The 20,396-nt window shown below is 46.8% G+C and overlaps 1 protein-coding gene across 3 annotated transcripts in view; it reads left to right on the top strand.

The window, feature by feature from the left end:
* Positions 1-20,396, top strand: part of LOC144178393 (beta-mannosidase-like) — a 275,102-nt gene that overhangs the window by 212,471 nt on the left and 42,235 nt on the right. For 2 of the 3 annotated variants that reach the window (XM_077706204.1, XM_077706205.1), the window contains exons 2-4: positions 15,471-15,663; positions 15,881-16,027; positions 19,434-19,585. In XM_077706204.1, the coding sequence (XP_077562330.1) occupies positions 15,531-15,663; positions 15,881-16,027; positions 19,434-19,585 (432 nt within the window). In that variant the 5' untranslated portion in view covers positions 15,471-15,530. Of the gene's footprint in view, positions 1-1,129; positions 1,284-15,470; positions 15,664-15,880; positions 16,028-19,433; positions 19,586-20,396 lie in introns of those variants that run through there. The other variant, XM_077706203.1, reaches the window with a different exon arrangement.

Consider the following 20,396-nt stretch of genomic DNA (forward strand, 5'->3'; position numbering starts at 1 on the left):
GTTACTTAGCTGCCATCTAGAGATCGCGGTTCGCGTACACTTCGTTTGCAGATTTGCTGATATAATGTATCGTGATCAAATTCAAACTTTCGAGCTTCGCTCTTCTCCGACCGAAGTGCAGCAGCTCCCGATACGCTCAGCCTGGTGCGGCTCTGATAGCTGTCGAAGCCATTGCGGCGAGTGGAGATTTTGAAGACGGCCGAAAGAATTTTTTTGCGGGCATTATGCCGGTAGGAGCAGGTTCTACGCAAACAGTTTAGTTCGTTCGTAAGCGACAAGCGTTCCTTCATGAAGCGAAAGGCTGAACTGGTCACCGAAGGGGTTGTTCGACATGTTAGCTAATTTGCGCGCGTTTTAAAGGGCGAGTCCATATACAACGAACTACTATTGTAACGACTACTTTTCGCGGCACTTTCTAGTTCGTTATAAGCGGGTTTGACAGCATTTTGTTTGCAAGCGCGATGCGCAAGCCTGGGCGACGCCGGGCACTCCCCTCGTAAAACGCATGCTCACGTCCGCGGTAAATGGCGGGAGTAGCTATGACACGTGGATTTTTTATGACGCTGCATACATTACGGCCAGCAACAACATCTTGGCTGTTAAAACGCCTCTTGTGTGGTCGGAACCGAACCTGGGTCTCACGCGTTATGAAGTCGACCTCTATCCGATTGCGCCATTTCGACGTGGTCGAAGCAGTTTGGAATTGGTGTAGGGGTGCATGGACGTGCAAAATTAGGCGAAAATCATGCATCCCCCCATTTAACGACGACTATAGTTAACGCGAAACTTTCTTCGCGCGAAATCAAATGGCGAAAGGTCAAAGTCGAAGCGGCTGCGATCAAAAGTCCGAGCTGCATGCGAGTAAAAGTCAAAGCTGAACGAGTCAGAGTCCCAACTCAGACGACAAGCAATGAATCCCTCGCGTGAAAGCTTCGCGTTAAACCTTCGTCGTTCTTAGACGGAGGGGTGCATGACTTTTTGACCATGTTGCAGCCTCTATTTTGCAACTTAACGAACCGAGTGCGGTGGGATGAAGGCCGTTGTTGCCCGGCAACTGCTGATTGAGAGGAATCGGAGGAATCACGCGGTAGCGAGGAGAGGGGTGCAATCAGTTGTGGCCGCTGGCTCGGCTTCCCCGTCGCCGATAAAGACGCCGTCGCGAACTGATTTCGTGGCGAGCCACACCGCCAAGTGGATTCCTATTGTAGTGAAACGTGGGTAGACGCTCCTCCGACCAGAGCAAAGCAACGAATGGCCTAGGCCACCAACGACAGCCAACAAAGGTATGGATGATTACGCGTTGCTATTAGCGAGCTTATGTGCGATAATCCGAGGTTCGGATAGCTTTCTTTCAGGTCTTTCTCATGAACAGACAAGGGAATTGTCGACACCTTCATGATAAGCAGAGAAGGAGAAAGGTGCGTTAGTGCACCGTCCTGGCGCTGTCTGCGAAAGAAATCAAATTTTTGGAGAGGGGGTGCTGGCTGCGCATGGGTGACGGGTGGTTGCCCCAGACACGTGTCGGATTAATTTACGTCCTTTCATGTGGGACTGCACTGACTGAGCTTTTGTGACATGAGCAAGTGTCACGGCTGCGGTACTGTTTTGTTTATTTCTCCCTGTGCTTTTATGATTATCTTTCCACGTGTTTTCCGTGTTTCTGTGTCATAAACTGAGTTTGAAGTTCCAGCGTGTGTTTTGTCTCTCCTGTAGCTTTGTATCGGTGTTAATGTTCACTAGTACGATGAATTCCCTACGTAGCAACCAACTTGCCTGACATTCCGCTTTAATTACGGAATTCCCGTATTGTGTCATTACACGAGCATCTACGGGAGGAGTTTGCATGGTTGCAGAAAATGGATGTAACCTTTGTTTTGTCGAAGCCATGCACAACAAAGTATTAGACAATTAGCGGCTAAGACGACCATACCATTACGGCGAGTTTCCTTTACTTCCCGTAATTACGCAGTTTCCAGTTAAGTTGTAAACGTCAGAGAATTCCCGTCTTCTGTCAGTACATGGGCATCTACGTGAGGGAAACGGGCAGTGCCGTGGCTTTTTATATATGATAAAACTCTGGTCTTTCCAAGTTTCATTACGTAATGACAATGCCTTAGTCCCTTCCATCGTGACATGACGAGAGATAAATGCTTGTACATTCCCAAACCACGTGTGTGATGCGTATACAACTTTCATGGTCATCCCTGTCCACAGGGAGGAGTGGCTCCTAATTTTTAATTAAATGTTATCTTCGTCGTGGGAACTTAGCGTTATCCTTTCTCTGTGAAATTAACGAGGAACCGGTGCGTTTGTCCGTCTGTGATGCTTCATATATCATACATTGGACACACACTAAATATTATTAATAAGAAAGTGCTGGGGCCTTGATATTTTAGTACAACAGCGCCACGTTTATTGCCCCTGAAAAAAAAAAGTCCTCCTAGCAATGCGCTCCCTATAGTAGCGAAACCGACTTTAAAGGGACTCGGTGTAAAGCGTTTTGTTGGGATACAGGGGGCCTTTTAGAGATACACCAGACTCGCGACAATTCAAACTAGGGGGGCCCCAGGATTTTGGTTAAACTGCTCAAAGTTTGAATTATCAGAAGTTCTCATAAATATGGATCGGGCCACATACCAAAGAGTGTAGTCATGAAACATTCACGTATATTTAATAATACGACATTCATACGCAATACTGAATTGCTATTCACATTCTGAAAAAAAAAATCACCAATGGATGACTGCTTTGTCTATGTCGGCGGCGCAGCCGGTGATGAAGTTGGAAAAATAACACACGCTACCGTGCGGCAGGGGCTGAGTCGGCCCAAAACAACGCGAAGCACAAACTCGAAAGACAGGTCGCGTGCTTCGGCGCGTGGGGAGTTGGAAGAGGGCCACGCGGGGCCCTTTCGTACGTACCCCGCCTACACCGCCCACCCCACTGTTTCTTAGGGGCGAAGCCCCTTAGGGGCTCGGGATGTCGGCGTCTCCTGTCGTCGCCGTCGTCTCATGTAGTCACGCTACTAAAACACCGGGACACTCGTTTTCCAACGCCTCGCGCAGAACACTTCGTGTTTCAAAGACACGAGGCTTTTACAGCAAAGCTGTATACCTCTACCTCCAATGGTTTCATCTCCGTGGGGAATAACGCCAAGGGACCACGAATACGCTTATACACTGAATGCTTCGCCCATCTCCAGGTTTCACGCTAGTACAGATGGCCAAGGTTACCAGAAGTTGTCGGTCGTTGGTTCGATGGAGTCAAGAGCGCAGAACATTTCACGTGAAGTTTTTTTTTTATTCTTTCTTTCTTCCTCAATCCACACGCGGTTGCTGGTTCGCGAGGTATCGCTTTGACGCATGTATGCAGGTAATCGACTTTATTTTTAGTGATATAAGCATGCAAATCCTCACCTCGAAGCGGCAGATGCAGAAGATATTTTGGGACACGGACAAGCAAGAAGTACAAATTAACCGAATTCATGTATGCGATGGAGCAGTTTGAATTAGTCGGCATTAATATATACTGAAAACATAGCGGTCAAACCAAAATTTTGAAATTTTTTTAATTAACCGAAAGTTTGAATTACCGCGAGTTTCTAGGGCCTTCATACTTTTATAACAGACTCCTTATAACACCCTTAAAAAACTGATCCCATATGCATTTGTGTGGAGCTGTATACACTACTTGACAGGGGCTCGGTGTACAGCGCGCCATTGTCTTGTGGAGGTAGTTCGATGATAGCCTGGAACTCTTCTTCTTTGGGACTACATCTTGTTCGGAATTTTATTGTCTAATTTTGAACACCATCTTGTTTGGAACTGCAGCAGTTCCAAACAAGACGGTGAAGGTGTAGACTTGACTGGAAAGTTTACATTACGGGCATCTTGGTAGAAGACGAGAGGAACATCACTTTCGAGGAGTTCCACGAATGCAAGCTGTGTTGTAAAAGTACGTATTAAAAGAGATATCCCCAGAACGTGGGAGAATATTCAGTATCTTGAAGTTTTGACGCCTTAGTAACGTCGCTTTTTGGCTGTCTTGCAGCAGATGAAACGCAAGGCTGGTGGTTGGGGGGGTGTCGCTGCCGGGGAAACCAGGGAAGGAGCAGAGTTTGAACTCTCCTGAGCTGCAGAGTGTGCCGCCGGCTTCCCAGAGCAGACAGCCTCGTGTCCCGGTACAAAGTCAATACGAACGGTCGTACGTCTTGTTTTTTTTTTTTTTTTTTTTTTTTTCGTGGAAAAAATATGTGTAATGGTCTGGTGGGTGAGATGGTTGGTTGAGGAAGGTTTAGAAAACGAAAAGTACTTGAGCTAGCCATGTAGTGAGACGAGAAGACAGCGGTTAGACCACCAAGGTGAGGGAGTGGCTACCAAGAGAAGGGACTAGAAGGGGGGAACACCATTAACTTGACAATGCTCTTCATAGCTGGCTGCTGGAGCTATGAGGGAAGGGGTTGTAAGGGCAAGCCCACATGGAGGGTTGCAGAGTGGGACGTTGGCCGTATTTTGGACATTTGCGAGATGGGAATGAGGAGGAATGGATGTGGTGTAAACGAGTTCTGCGTGGGAAGGAGTACGTGTGCAAAAGAAAGTATAACTTTAATGGAGACCAGAGATATTAGCCGATCCGTCGCGCTGGCTTCTGTTGGCAAGAGGCGCCATTAACGGGTTTGGTGAGCCGTGAGGGAAGAATGGACGCGGGAAAGTACGCAGAGAGAGTCATTCAGCAGTGCTCCACGATGTCATTAAACGTGATTAAAAGATCTCGGGAGTAGCGTGCGCCGGGTCAGGGGATGATGCTCTCACGAGCCCGGAGTGTGAGATTGCGGGAAATGGCATGAGAAAGTTCGTTTCCCGGCAGGCCAATGTGAGCCGGGAAGACAGGAACAGAATGGGGGTCATCGGAAGAGCCCTTCGTCTTGCAATGAATTTTGATGATGATGTCGATGACGATGATGCCGAAGATCGTGTTGATGATAACGATGTGCATTCATAAATAAAATGCTCGGTTAGTCTTGTTTATGTACGTAAATTGGTCTAAAATACCTCTGGGATTTCCTCTGCGCTTAATAATGGGGAATATATGTATGAGGCACGGCAGCAGCTTTAGTAGTTTGGATCAAACTCGCATATATATATATATATATATATATATATATATATATATGTATATATATATATATATATATATATATATATATATATATATATATATATATATATATATATATATATATATATATATATATATATACTTTCCGTTGAAAGAAATCTAGCGCAGGATAGGAATAGGCTGGGGTGCACTCGGCAAGCACTCACAGATTAATGAAAGGTAAGCTACTCTATTGCTAACGGGTATAACATACAACCAAGGCGCTCTGTCGGTGATGACATATGGGGCGGGAACTTGGCGTCTTAATAAACAACTGGAAAGCAAACTTATGTCGGCTCAACGGGCCATGGAACAAAGAATGATAGTAGTAACGCCTAGGGACAGCAAACGAGCTCTCTGGATCAGGGACCAAACTAGAGTCAAGGATATCATAGTCCAAATAAAGAAAAAGAAATTAGCTGGGTGGCCATGTAGTGAGACGCACTGACAATTGTTGTACTCCCAAGGTAGCAAAGTGGATATGCAGAGCGCGCAGTTCTCCCCGTCACCCCCAAAATAACTTGGTGCCCTCTCCCACCTGAGCTCGGGCTGAATGCAGTCACTGTTAGCGATTACGGACTGAAGTGTTGAATACAGCAGTTCGGAACGCACTGAGTCGTCCCCGAGAGATATTTCAGGAATATGAAGTCACCTCACACGTCGTCGTGATAATTCTGGAAGCGTTGCGCACGGTAGTATAAAACGCTGCAGCACCTGCTCTGAAACTCAAACTTTCCCCGTAGTTCTTTTATTCAACATGGGCAAGAGATAGGCTGCATGCAAGTTGATGAACCGCGAGTAAAGCGCGTCTGCCACTGAAAGTCTCCCTTTCCATGTAGAAGACGCGACACCTTCGCCCGGATGGAGGCACCGGTAAGCCCGCGTAGGAGCGGGAAACGTTGAAACTAGACCACCGCATGCGCCAGTGAGCTTGTGCGTGAGCAAGGTGCTTCATCCGCGACGAGCTTCGGCGTTATTAAGTTGGCCGAGCCGCAGGCCCCTCAGAGCGGCCGCCTTCACGCAGGGAAATACATAAGCGACCACGGGTGCGCACTACAGACAAGAAGGTGCGAGTCGCCGCCACATCGTGTGCTTAAAGTAGCCCTGTCGAGTAGTTGGCTGCTCTTTGGAGATGCGAGTTCGTGGAGGGGACGTGCGCCGCTATCCGTGAGGCTCGAAATATCGCTACAAGTTGAAGTCGGGGGGGTTGTAAATTGCAATAACGGTGGAAAATGAACAACGACTTGATCCTTCTGTCGCTCTTTATGATTTCCTGCGGTGGAATGAGTTGCAAGAACGATGACAGTACCAGAAATGAGGACAGTAATTGGTTTTACTCGCACGTCTTGTGGTTCGAAGGGCAAGAGAGTGATTTCCCGCTTGACGATTGGGTACAGGCCTCACGAAACCTCTCCGAACATTTTAGCGTGCGGCAGCTTTGATGGGTGCGCGCCTTTTCGTGAATATGCACCAGCTTCACCGAAATCATCGAGGACATCGTCGTCATCACCATTCGTACGCGCCCCTTGCGTAACGCTAGGGGCGTAACCGTGCAGGACCGTGCACAGGCCGCTGCCTTCCGATCCGTAACCACACAATGCCCGTGATTGCCATGCCGGCCCACAATGCCAGCGCCACCTTTCTCCCTAGTAAACATTGCACCGCTGACGCTGAAGACGAAGATGCACGTCCAGGGGGATGCTGCCCGCATTGTTAGACTGATAGGCTATCATTTCACTGGCCTCTAGCACAATATCTTATCAGTTACCGATGGCATTGATGAGCAATGTCGCTCGGTCCCCGCAGTTGACAGCCCTGACTGTACTGAGCAAACATAGCCCCCTTTCAGAATTCTTAGCAACTTTTATGCGCGATAATGCTGTTCTCGCGGGACTGAAATACCTCCAGCCGTCTGTTTCATCTTGGCGTACTTGCATTCTCTGTTACATTTTTGCTGGTACGTTATTTCGCGCCAATTTTTCTTTTGGCGTCGCCCTTTCGGCGCCGCCTTTTTTCTGAATTCGCTCTCACCTCCGATTGCAACCGCCGCTGCTCAGAAGGTATACGTCGCGGAGCCCGCCTTGCTCTAGTTGAATCAACATGAATGCGGGACTCTCTTGTTAAAGCGAAGCTTTCAGCATCTCACTGATGTTGTGTGTGGTCCACCCGAAGCGCACCACAGGAAAGCCAACTTTCTTTTGGGATTATGATGATGATGATATTGAGTGATATGAAGAAAAATTAAATCGGTTGCCGTGGCTGGAATTGAACCTGGGTCGCTCGCGTTATGAATCCGGCGCCTATACGGTTGCACAATTCTTTTTTTTTTTTTCTTTATTGCATGGGCGCATGCGCTCAAACATAACGACAGTACGAGGACACTACTTCAAGTTCAAGTTCAAGTTTATTTCACTTTTTTTGCATAACATAAACGAGTACAATGACAAAAGAGTTCCCGAAGTTGAGAACTGTCGGGGGGACCTTGTTACATAACGTAATTTTAATAGAACAAAACGCAGCAAGCAGTTGAGCAGGTTTAAGAACATCCTAAAACATAATTAGAGCAAGCAAAAACAATATATCGAACAGGAACCATGCAATAACGCTTCATGGAGAATTGGCACTCAAATATTCTGGAAAATCAATTATACAAAGCAAAACACATAGTTTACTAGACATGTAGTTCTCTAAGAAGATGTAATTTAAATAATTTACGAAAAGAATGTAATGTACAACTTGACTTAATTTCTTCAGGTATATTGTTCCATGTCATCACACCAGCAAATTTTGCGGTCTGTTTGCCGTAGTTCGTACGCACTTTTGGCATCAAGAAATTGTTTCGGGCAGATAATCGGCTGTTATTTGTGTTAATGAGATGCTCCCGGGGCAATCCATCAATGGATATGTGATTATGGACAAGGCGATACATAAATGAAGCCAGTCAAGCAAACAAGAGAATACACTAAAGTTAGGACAATCACAAATACATCAAAATTCAGGCAAACGGCACGGACGAAGCAGTTTGGATTTGGAGAGGGACCCTATAATCATCATAGATATATAGTGTCAGCTCGCTTTCGGGTTGATTCGTTTGTTGTTGGCCTTGGTTTTGGAAAGCTTCGCTTTTCCCCATTGTTGTCATTTCGACAGAGGGCTAGTTCTTTTCTTCTTTAGTTCATGACGTCTCAGCATGTATAAACGATTCATTTTTCCTTTTAAGATCGGACGTCATCAAATTTTGCAGCGAAGTTACCAGCTTTTCTTACTTTTCAATCTGAAATCCCGACTTTTAGCAGTGGGCGCAAGTAAAGCAAGCAAGTGTCTGAATGCGACCGAAGCGTAAGTTTTATCTAACACACGTCACGGCCGGGCTGGAGGAGCGGCGGGCGCGCAGTTTCATACGTCAAACTAGTTCCGTCATCTGCCTGCGCAGGGCGCAACGGTGGGTCTCCAGGACGCGTGTCTGAAATTTCTGACCTTAAGAACGCTCGATAAAAATTTCGCCAGAGACATCTTTTTCGTTGTGCGATGTTCGTTGCCAAGCTTTTGTGTTGGGTGGTCTATAAATTCGGCCATACCAATTCGCTACAAAAGCTCCATTCATCTGTCAGCCGTTTCGTAATGGAGTACGTATGCTCCAATGGTTTAAAATGCCTTTCTAGGCGAGCAGCAAGATCATTAACGATGTTCAGAAGACCTTTTTGTTCAATCAGGAAGGCACCTTTTGCCTATAGAGAGACTTGGTTGACTCAATTTCCTTTATTCCCATCCTCTCTCATGTTCGAGATGCATTTATATTTGCGACGCACCGACTTACTGTCCCGACCCACACGCAGATGTCAGCTTAAAAGTACCGACCAAACTAGTGCAAAACTAGACTCTCATTCAATGCACATGAACCGCGCCTGTAAACTGCTGTTTGTTTCGACTTTAACAACCATCTAAGCGTATTTTTATAAAACTAAAGTGATCATCGCGTGATTTTTTTCGCTTCCTAACTTCTAGATGCATGTACAACCTGATGTCGTTTCCCTAACTTCGCAGATATTTTATTTCAACGTCTTTTGTTTGTAACTTATTTACTTTTTGATAGTGCATTGTTTTTGAAGCCTGCCTGCTGATGTAAAGGCCACAATGATCCCTATGATGGCTAGCACAGCCATTGACAAAGGAAACACGAACACTAAAATGAAAACCGGACCGCACAAATGCGAGATATTTAATTACATGGTTGGGGTCTCTATAACGCACCTCATTATTGTAACTGAGCCACACAAGAATTCCTTTTGCAGGAAACGTTTGCCGGGTCTCTTGCGTTATCCGTGAGACGACTTGAAGTCGAAAGTCAGATTCGGGATGCATTTACGAAAGACAAATGATTCCCTCTGTTCAGCGTTGTGCCATGACTCCCCACGATGCGCGCACCAGTTTTGACTCGTTGGAGGAACACACTGGAACATTTGTAAGCGTTTATTCCCTCTAGCGGCGCTATGTTTACATTCACCAGCAGCACGTCTTCCTTCCTCTTCCGGCGTAACTATTTAACTGGCCCAATGGACGTCCCAATAAATTCGTTTTGGCATCAATTATTTTGATCAGCTTAATTAGCAACACTAATTTTCTTTTCATTAGTAGCCTTATACCCCTGCCACACGGCAAATTTAACGTCGTTCTCATCGAATGTCATTCGTTCAAAATGACATTTGTTTGCTGGCACACAAGAAAATGTAATGACATTCGATCAAAATGACATTAAGGACCTAATGAGTTTGGGGAACCCATTCGACTGCGTTCTGCCAGCAAATAAATTATGTCGACACCAGAGACTCGGTGGAAATTAAGACCACCCAAAGCAGATTACTAAAGCGTCAATAGCATTATAATATATTTACATGCGTATAATTTTTAGTCATTTATTTATTTATATGAAACGAGCCGTATAGAGTTTTAAAAATGAAAAATGCAAGTGTCGCTACCAGGCCAGCCTGAGCCGGTGTGGTGGGCGCCAGCACCCATGTTTGTTTATATGCTCCATGCTGGTGCGACAGCAGTGTTTAATCGTGTTCAATAACTTGCTGCAACTGTGCTTAAAGTGCATTCAAAAGTGCAGTAAAAGTGTTTAAGCTCTTTTAGCTCAGTTTTCACAAGTATTGAAGGGCTTACTAAAATATTTTATCTACGCAAGTTTTTGCTCATCGCGACGGCCATCATTTTGGCCCCATACTTTGTGGTATGACCTACGCAGCGTTCTGGGGTAGTAAATTTTGTAAGGAGTCAGTAAATACCACCCGTTACTACCTTATTACTAGCATTTTTGTTGAGAGTGCTGTTGTGATGAGTAGCGCTAGTAGATGTAGTAGTCGTAGTAGTCGTGGTAGCAGTAGTAGTAGTAGTAGTAGTAGCAGTATCAGTAGTAGTAGTAGTAGTAGCAGTAGTAGCATTAGCAGTAGTAGTAGTAGTAGTAGTAGTAGTAGTAGTAGTAGTAGTAGTAGTAGTAGTAGTAGTAGTAGTATCACACTGACTCCCTCGTAAACGACTCGCGCAACTTGAGAGGGGCGCCGTGTCCACAAACGAGCCGCCGCGCACGTCCAGTCCGCGTGCGAAAGCTTAGCGTCAGCGCTGACCGGCGCACGATGATATGTTGGTGGTGCGTGCACGATTGCCCTTCTGATTACGCGGCCTCCTCCGCGTGCTCGCAGGGCGGGGGCGCAGGTGTCTGAGCCGAGCTCCTCCGCAGCCCGCGCTTGCACCGCCGTTGGGGCGGCCTGCGTGCGGACCGTCTCTGTTTCTCGTGCCCCTTGGTTTTCATCTCCGCTCTCTTTCTTGCCTAATCCAGACGGAATTGTTCTCTGGCCAGCCGGCCTGAGTCGGGACTTACGCGGCCACGATGGGGACTCGCCTACTTTTCGAGAACACACCGCATCTCTGTTATCCCCTATTTTCTCTCTTACCTCTTTCATCCTCCGCTGTAAGAATTCTGGCCGCTTTCCGAGGCGTGCGTCGGCCGTGCAGCTTCATCGTCAGTACTACTTCTGCTGCATGCATTTGCATCTGTGCTCAAGCATTGGAGCAAGGTGTGCTTTTTTTTTTTTTGTTTGGTTGGTCGATTGCTTGTTTTGTGGGGTTTGCCCTAGAATAATGAGAGCTTGGGTGTCCTCATGAGGATATATTTCGCGCATACGAGTGTTGATTTCAAGAAACACTGATGAGATTTGTGGATTGAATAAACTTTGTTTCGCAGCGAATGCGGTCGTATATTATAGCGCAATCCACAGCCAGCTTTCACTAAAAATTTTACTTTTTCCTCCTACCCGAGCAAGAGCAAACTTGTTTAAAGCGCGTGGTAATTTGCTGAGGTCAACGAGATTTGTTGTTGTTCTTATCTGTTTGCAATAAAGCAAAACAAACACGACAGTACACAAAGAAAGGTCGCGTTATTCAACGCGCGGTAAACATTTATCTTTAGGTGAGTGGCTCGTCTTAGGTGAGAGTGGTTCGTCTATCTCGGCCACTCTTACCTAACTAATTTCGGTAGCAACATTACTAGTAAAAATCAAACATTTTATCAATAATTTTACTACTAGGTGAGTGACTGTCAGCATATACAACTCAGCATGCAGACTTACAAACTATTTATGCATAAATAGTTTGAAGCATAATAGTATCTAGATAAGTATCATCATACTAGGTCGCGGGTTCGATTATCGGCCGCGGCTGCCGCTTACCTAATGGAGGCGAAAAGCAAAAACGCCCGTGTGTACGAGATTTCGGCGAGCTTTGAAGATCCCCAGGAGGTCAAAATTAATCCGGAGCCCTCCACTACGGCGCGCTTCATTGCCTGCGTTGCATCAGCGCGTTAAACCCTGCAATCAATCATCATGATACTATAGTTTCAAAATTTCTGCAAATTCGCGTTGAAATAGTCATGGCGTTACTTTTAACTGAGTCACTTATAAGCCCTCTTATGTCCAATGCATGACGAATGCCTCATCCGATAGGGAAGGTCTCAGCCGAATACTCAACCAGGGTGGCATAATTTCTTTTTGTTATTGCTGGCCTGTTTTCGTCCCAGAAAGGCTTCTCGTATGGTGAGTGAGTGAGTGAGTGAGTGAGTGAGTGAGTGAGTGAGTGAGTGAGTGAGTGAGTGAGTGAGTGAGTGAGTGAGTGAGTGAGTGAGTGAGTGAGTGAGTGAGTGAGTGAGTGAGTGAGTGAGTGAGTGAGTGAGTGAGTGAGTGAGTGAGTGAGTGAGTGAGTGAGTGAGTGAGTGAGTGAGTGAGTGAGTGAGTGAGTGAGTGAGTGAGTGAGTGAGTGAGTGAGTGAGTGAGTGAGTGAGTGAGTGAGTGAGTGAGTGAGTGAGTGAGTGAGTGAGTGAGTGAGTGAGTGAGTGAGTGAGTGAGTGAGTGAGTGAGTGAGTGAGTGAGTGAGTGAGTGAGTGAGTGAGTGAGTGAGTGAGTGAGTGAGTGAGTGAGTGAGTGAGTGAGTGAGTGAGTGAGTGAGTGAGTGAGTGAGTGAGTGAGTGAGTGAGTGAGTGAGTGAGTGAGTGAGTGAGTGAGTGAGTGAGTGAGTGAGTGAGTGAGTGAGTGAGTGAGTGAGTGAGTGAGTGAGTGAGTGAGTGAGTGAGTGAGTGAGTGAGTGAGTGAGTGAGTGAGTGAGTGAGTGAGTGAGTGAGTGAGTGAGTGAGTGAGTGAGTGAGTGAGTGAGTGAGTGAGTGAGTGAGTGAGTGAGTGAGTGAGTGAGTGAGTGAGTGAGTGAGTGAGTGAGTGAGTGAGTGAGTGAGTGAGTGAGTGAGTGAGTGAGTGAGTGAGTGAGTGAGTGAGTGAGTGAGTGAGTGAGTGAGTGAGTGAGTGAGTGAGTGAGTGAGTGAGTGAGTGAGTGAGTGAGTGAGTGAGTGAGTGAGTGAGTGAGTGAGTGAGTGAGTGAGTGAGTGAGTGAGTGAGTGAGTGAGTGAGTGAGTGAGTGAGTGAGTGAGTGAGTGAGTGAGTGAGTGAGTGAGTGAGTGAGTGAGTGTACACAAATGAGAGGTGGATCGGATGCATTTGAGTAGAAGAAATGTTCGCGTACTGTGGAGTCAGGAGTGTGTTGGTATGTGCTTGCCGGAAAATAACGACTTGCTCTCTTGGTAAAGCTCCATGAGGAGGAGGGGGGTCCCCTCTGGTGAGCCGTAGCTGGTTCAGTACGGGTTTTGGACGGGAGTGATGCTGTGAACGACGGCTGCCCGGTGCCCACGAGACGAACTGCACGGGCGAGCGCGCTAACCCGCTCATTGCCAAGCATTCCAACGTGTCCCGGAATCCAAATGATTTGACAATTTTGATTGGTGAAAGTGTTGAGTAGGTGAGCCGTGTTTTGCCGGAGGTTGTTTTAAATGAGCTTCCGACAAGCTTCTTGAGGGTCTGTGAAGATAAGGGCAATTGCTCGACTAGTACCTGAAGGAACTGAATAGCACGAGTGATGGTGGGGAGCTCGTTGTCGGCTACCGTATACTGCCCCCATTGTTTGCAATTATCACGCTGGTCAGAAATCTGTACACTACAACGAGGCTGCTGCAGCGTCCATCGAAGCTAACGTCAACGTGATACATGTTTTGGTCGGGTGGTGCTTTGTTTATGTGTTTTTGATAGAAGACAACACGCTCGCGTTGCCTTTCGAGGTCACGGATGGTGTTCATGGGGCTGCTGGGATGGGGGTCATCCGAAGGTGCTCCTGCCAGGTGGCCTCCCTGATATTAGCGCCGATGATCGATAGAGAAATTGCGGGCGTTTATGTAATGTAGATTATTGTGAAGATTGAGGCAGAAAGAGCCTTCAAGGGTGTTGACACTACAAAAATAACTGACGAAATCCCCTAGTGACTCTTCGTCCACACCAATGTTATGCGTTTTTAGAAAATTAAGGGTAAAAAGATGAAAAAAAGTGTAATGCACGTGGCTAAACTATTTTTATATTCAAGGCTTTCACTTTTTCTCTAAATGTTTCAGTGTTCTTGCTTTTGTCCATGCTTTCAATTATTAAGTGGAAGCCCTAATTTTCTATGTTTAGTGCAGCAGGTGAGGTGCAGAAGAACGTTGTGAGGTACACAGAATCGCACAGAAAGGGAAACAGAAGTGTCCAAGGAGGGTCGGAAGACGGATTGAGAAAGGGCGATGGAGCGCGTGTAGAGAATTAGGCCGCTGCCGCACGGGCAGGACCAGCCGCCCTAAGAAGTGGAGGCAGTGACGGGGGCGAGCAGGAGGCTTCTGGCGATGTCGAACGAGCGGAAATAGCTCCGAAGTGTGCTGTACAGGGGGTCTAGTCAAGAGATGGCGTGCTCTTGCTGCAAAGTTCAACAGAAAGTTCAGGAGCAGATAAAAAGCAGGCCCAAGTAGGCTGCCGCCTTCACATTCTTGGAAAGCCCTAAGCATGTTCAGGAATTTTTTATGTTTCCACTTGCCTGGTATGCGGGCGCCACTCCGAACGTGGACTTTATCGTGTACGCGGATGGTATTTCGTTATGGATCGTCTTTTTAAACCTGATTTGGCAAGTCCTGTGCCTCTAGCGAGCATTGACTGATACGTACAAGTGGTGTGTATATGCAGGCCATACAGTCGTGCCAAGTGCCGGAGGCCTTAGCCTTCTAAGGATGTCCCCGATGACACTGAAACTCTCTGGTTGACCTAATACGCACTGCCAGCTTTCTTCGCGTGCTTAGATGGGAGATTTTTTTCTTTCTGGGGCAGCGATTTGCCCGCCAAAAGGCAGGCCAGGTTATTCATCTGATTTGAAACATCTCAGAAAAGTCTGGTAGCTCCTGCTCCAAAATGGCCCATCTCGTGGTGCGTTCGGTACTTCAGCCTATACTTGCCGAGCAGGCTCAATTTTATATAGCACATAACCCAAACGGAGTGAGCCCGACTTGAAGCAGTTAACAGAGCTGCAATGCGCCGTGTTACCTGCCTCCTTCGAATAACCCCAATACCTTCCATTTAAGCTGTGCCGGATGAGCTTTTCCGTCAACGTCGCTCGGCCCCCGCATACCAAAGTTACTTTTGTGGCGGAGGCAGCGGCATTAAAGATACATGAGCCATTAGCGTATACCCACTTCACCAGCCCACGCCCGTACCTCTAAAAATAGGTACGTTTATGCCAGGGGGGCTTCTTACCGCGCCAAAATCAGTTAACTTGCTTTAAGCCGTCGTTTGCAACTAACTGTTTTACTAAGTAAAAAAGAGAGAAGAAACTGATTGTTACTATTTGTTGTTGCTATTCATGCAGTCTCTAGAAACATGAACCATGTTCACTAGCCGCTGTTCAAACTTTGGACAATCCCTCTCCAGGTATGCACCAGCCGTAGAAGTTGAAGAAGAAGGATCACGGCCGCCGCATAGCCTCCCGCTATGGCTGTCACCCCATTCGGCCAGGTTTGCAAAATTACCGTGCTCTTCGCCTGCTGCTGCTGCTGCTATCCCGCCAGTGGAGCGATGCACGTTTCCCTCGACGGTCTATGGACGGCGGTCAACTCAAACGGATGTCAGTGTGCTCCTCGTTTTCCTTTTCTTCCTTCTTTCTTCTTCCCATATATACAGCTGCTTCAATACCCCTGATGTGGTACCCATGTTCTCCGAGTATTTTGTGGAGTGGAGCGTTTCATAAGCGTTAATTGTGTTCTGATCCAGCTCTCATTCTTTTTCCGCTAGTTTTTTTTGTGTGTGGTATATAAATTATTATTATTATTTTTTCATTTCAGCCATCAAAGTTCCGGCCACCGTTCCTGGCGGGATATACACGGATCTCAAGAAACAAGGCCTGATTGGAGAGCCGTTTTACGGTTTCAACGACGTGGAATTCGAGTGGGTCGGGAAAGAAAATTGGACGTTTTACCGGTACTTCGATGGTACGATTCTCTTGCCCAATGTGGGCTTACGGTACTCTTTAAATAGTTCGGCTCTATGTAGTATGTTAACTTTTTACAAAAATGTTTTCGAAGAAATGCTTAGAACGTAAAAAGGATGAGTTCGAAACCTTGCCTTCTTTTTTTTTTTTTATTTCTTCATGACAGATTCACTCTCGCGAGCATCGCTTTTGAAATTTTGCGGCCTTTAAGCCTTTCTTATCTAATTCCTCACTTACACGGCATTTACGTGTCTCCCTCGATGTACCTCAGTAATCTTGCAGCACCTTAACAAAAACTGATTAATCAATCGGCAAGAGCCCGTTGCGTAAGGTAACTTGAAGGTTGATCTCACCACTGTTTGTGGAAAAACTCGCGCACGTGTTTCGTCTGTGCTGTATCTAAGGCTTTAAATCAACTGGTATAACTTATCTAAAGAAATCCTTACAAAACTGGCATATCTGTATGCTGACGACAGGCATAATTACATTAGGAGCCACTGAGGACAAACACCTCTTTAGATTTAAACATGTCCACAACTAAAATTTCAAAAAGATGGGACAAAACTAGTATAAAAGTACTAGGACACCTAATCAGTTCTTATATAATATGGAAAGCGAATTAAATTGTGGAACGGATAGTCCGGTACTGGGCGTGCCGCCATGTTTCACGCCTGCTGCTGGCATAGACGGTTCAGAGTGCATCGCCGCATACATCGCGCCCGTAAAATTTGCAGAACAAGTGTCACATGAAAGGCACCTCGTGCATATTACCCACGGTAATGACGTTGTGCCTACGGTGGCCTGTGTCCACTGGTACGTGAGTGTTCTCTCGTAATCATCATCATCATCGTCATCATACTCATCGTCATTCTCTTTGCCACGTTTGCTCATCATCACCGTCGTCATCATCATCATCATCATCATCATCATAATTATCTTTGCCACGTTTCCTTCCTCTATCGGTTACTATAATCTAGAGGCTTAGCCAATCACCCCTGTTAGTTTTACATACGGGCAATTATTTTTATCGTGCTTTGCTCTTCACCCAATCGCTGCTTGTGTGATTACCACGCTCATATTTTTCCTGTAGTACCGAGTACAACATGTCTCCAAAACGCGTATTAAGTCAAACGCCCCAACCCTTTCGCTAGGTTCCCCTTTAGAAAGCTGGAATCACCCAGCTGCGGTGGTCGTCCAGGTTCGATCCGTGGGACCCGGGTTCGAACCCCACCAGGCGCAACATTACCCTACTTTTCTTTAAATCTAAGCTAACTAGTCTGTTATAGGAGCTTCCCTCAGAGACGTGGCATAGTTTCAAGCGTTCATTGACTCGCCTTTTATCCTTCGAGCAGTCGGTCATACTTTGTGTGCCACGGACGCCAGATTTTGTAGCGTGAGTAACACTGGCCGAGCTAGGTTGAGCAGTTTCTCGTAGTCCCTGGAGAGCCGTGCTGCGCATGCGCGAGGAGCAGTGACGTCTCACGGCGCACTGCTGGCGCGTGGGAGCCGCCGCCGCCGCGATTGGACTGGATGGAATTGGAAATCATTTTAGCAGCAGTATGCATGATAATCAGCTAATCCTAGACAACCAGGAAACCTAAGAATAACAAGCTGAACCTTAGCTCACGCTACGTATATCCTTGCATAGCCGAGTTAAGCCACTGCTCATTTTTTTAACAGCGGGATTGTTGTAGCTGTCCGTGATGTCTGGGACGTACCGCGTTAAAAATACCATGAAAATGCTGCGAGCTCGTGAGCGTGTGCCTCGCGGTGACCGCTGATCGTCTCCGGCTCGCGCAGGGCTTTAGAAAAAAGAAAAGTGGTGGAAGCCCCAAAGGAGCGAGAAAATACAGGGCGCTCGTGAGCGCATGCCTCGCGACGACCACCGAGCGTCCCCGGCTCGCGCAGTGGCTTTAAAAAAAAAAAGCTGGCGAAAACCCCGAGGAGCGCCTCGCATTGCCTAGCATCCAACAACGCCACAGCCGGCGCAGCACCTGCTTTACGAAGCCTCCACGTGACTCCTGGAACGCCGCGCACGCGCCGTGCACGTATGCGCCACCGCTGCGCACCAGCTGTCGTCCAGCGCTACCGCGCATGTAATGCTTGGCATGAACAACACGATGATATAAATGCATATGATGATTACTGCTATTAGCACAGTGCAAAGCGATGACGGAACATGTAAATAAACAATTTCAAACTTCTACAAATGCGTTGTGATGTGCCCTTCAGTGCTCAGGTAGAAAGAAATCCTGCAGCTTCGCTATGGTTCACGCCTCGCGCGACTTCGTGCAAGCTTCGCCAGTGTTTTTTTTTTTTTTTTTTTACCAACAAAGTCAGCTAATTCTTTCGGGTTAAATAATTCGGGCTTAATATCTTTTTAAAAAGCCTTTTATATAACACACTACTGTATTTACTGGCATAATGATCGCACCGCGTAATGATCGCACCCCTCAAGTATATCGTCGAATTTAGATTTTTCTATAATTTCCCGCGCAATGAACGCACCCTGCAATAGCCGTAGCAATATGTCGTATGTGTGCAAAGTATAGCTGACGATGGTCGTGCGTACCTCTGTTTCCTTCCCTTTCGAAGAGTACATGGATACGTTATTGAGGCAGGCTTGCCGATATAGCGATATCGGGAAGAATGCGTTCAATATTGATGAGGAAGAAACTCTCACACAATGGAGATAACATACTTACAAGACAAAGAAAAACACGCGCTTAGGCTGCTTAGTCGGCCGCCATATCTGTTTTGATGTCTCGCACTGTAACAGTGGCAGCCACTTATTGGTCGAACTGTTGTCACCTCGCAGCAAACTCGTACGTGCGCGTTCGGTAATTCCTGTGAAAGCACAGCATTTTGCGTCAATCTGCAAAGCTGCTGGCGGCGGTGTGCGGAGTTTTTAATATGTTTCTAGTTATTATTTGTAATATGTTCATGATAACTATCGTAAAAATGTTTACCCACAACTTGCTTGCGTTGTCTGTGCACAAAAATGTTTTGCAAGAAATGTACCCCGCGTAATGAACACACCCCTAAATTTACATCAAATTTTTTGAAAAAAAAAAAAAAAACTGCGATCATTACGCGAATAAATACAGTGTATGACATGTTACGGGTTCATTTAATATAAACATGCGACAACACAGTTCTCGATGAGTCCAGTCCTCCCCGTTGTGTGAAATGTTAAACAACACGTAAAGCGGAGATGGTTCCTCGCCACGAAGAAATGTGTCACAATGGCGTTACTAAGGACGTGTGGAATTCCGCTCTATTGCATCAGCTGATGCACGAATGTGAGCCTGCGCTCATCTTCTCGCCCTGCCCTAACGCGATGGTCCGCAATTGTCTCTTTGCGGGCGACCTCGAGTCAGTTTAATTGACGCCGTTCCTACTCGCAGTGCCCAGCGACCTCTTCGAAGAAGAACGCGTGACCCTGGTGGCGCATGGAATCGACACGGTGTGCAGTGTGTGGCTTAACGACGTCCTCATGTTCAACACTGTCAACATGTACGTTCGCTACAGCGCCGACGTGCCCTCTGCTAGTCTCCGGGTGAGTTGGGCCTTGAAGTCACGGCATTCTGCAGGGAGTCAAGGTTTATTGCTTGTGTGTGGCGTGCAAGAGCAGAGGACGTCTCTTTCCGGCAGGTTAGAAATGGTGCTGGGGACATGAAGAGAAACCTGTCTTAAGGCATAGCTCAATTGTTTTAAGTGCAGAGCACTTTAGGAATTCGCCTTGTTGTCGTAGGCTCGCTCGCTGGATTCAAGTAGAGCCACACGGCGTTCCGTAGCAGTGGCTGTCGTCGCGGCATAACCCAGAGCTTCGAAAATCATGCTGTTTGTATAGTCATAAAAGTTTGAAACTCGTGAACCGCTGGCTCTTGTCATACATCTCCCCGTTGTTTAGCGCAAAGAAAACTGCAGGTACATTTGAGGCAAAATGTACGTAATTAACCGGCAGCGCCCGCGTTCAGTTAGCTAAGAACGCTCGTTGGGTTGGTTTTTACGATAGTAAGCGAAAAAAAGTGGCGGTGCAACGCCGGCACGTGCGGGAGGAAAAGCAAGCACAAAAAGAACAGAACTCTTGCTGGCGCAGTGTCAGGCAGGGGGCGCGCGAGCACTGCGAAGGCGGGAAATTTGAAATGCGTTCTGTGGTAGCAGTGAGCGGATAACGGCGCCACAGCCCATTATGGCGAATCACTGCTCTGCACTTCGGACAGCTTTCACATTGATTTTAACGGCTTTAATTTTTTTCCCTACACATCGGTTACGCCAGGTAACATCAGAGATACCACACTTTACAACGCATGTTTCATTGTCCCTAAGAGGTTGTCTTCCAAGGTACCTGAAGATTTTTCCCCTGC

Source organism: Haemaphysalis longicornis, unplaced genomic scaffold (genome assembly GCF_048455015.1).
Source record: "Haemaphysalis longicornis isolate Haplotype H1 unplaced genomic scaffold, Haemaphysalis longicornis Haplotype H1 scaffold_4, whole genome shotgun sequence".
NCBI lineage: Eukaryota > Metazoa > Arthropoda > Arachnida > Ixodida > Ixodidae > Haemaphysalis > Haemaphysalis longicornis.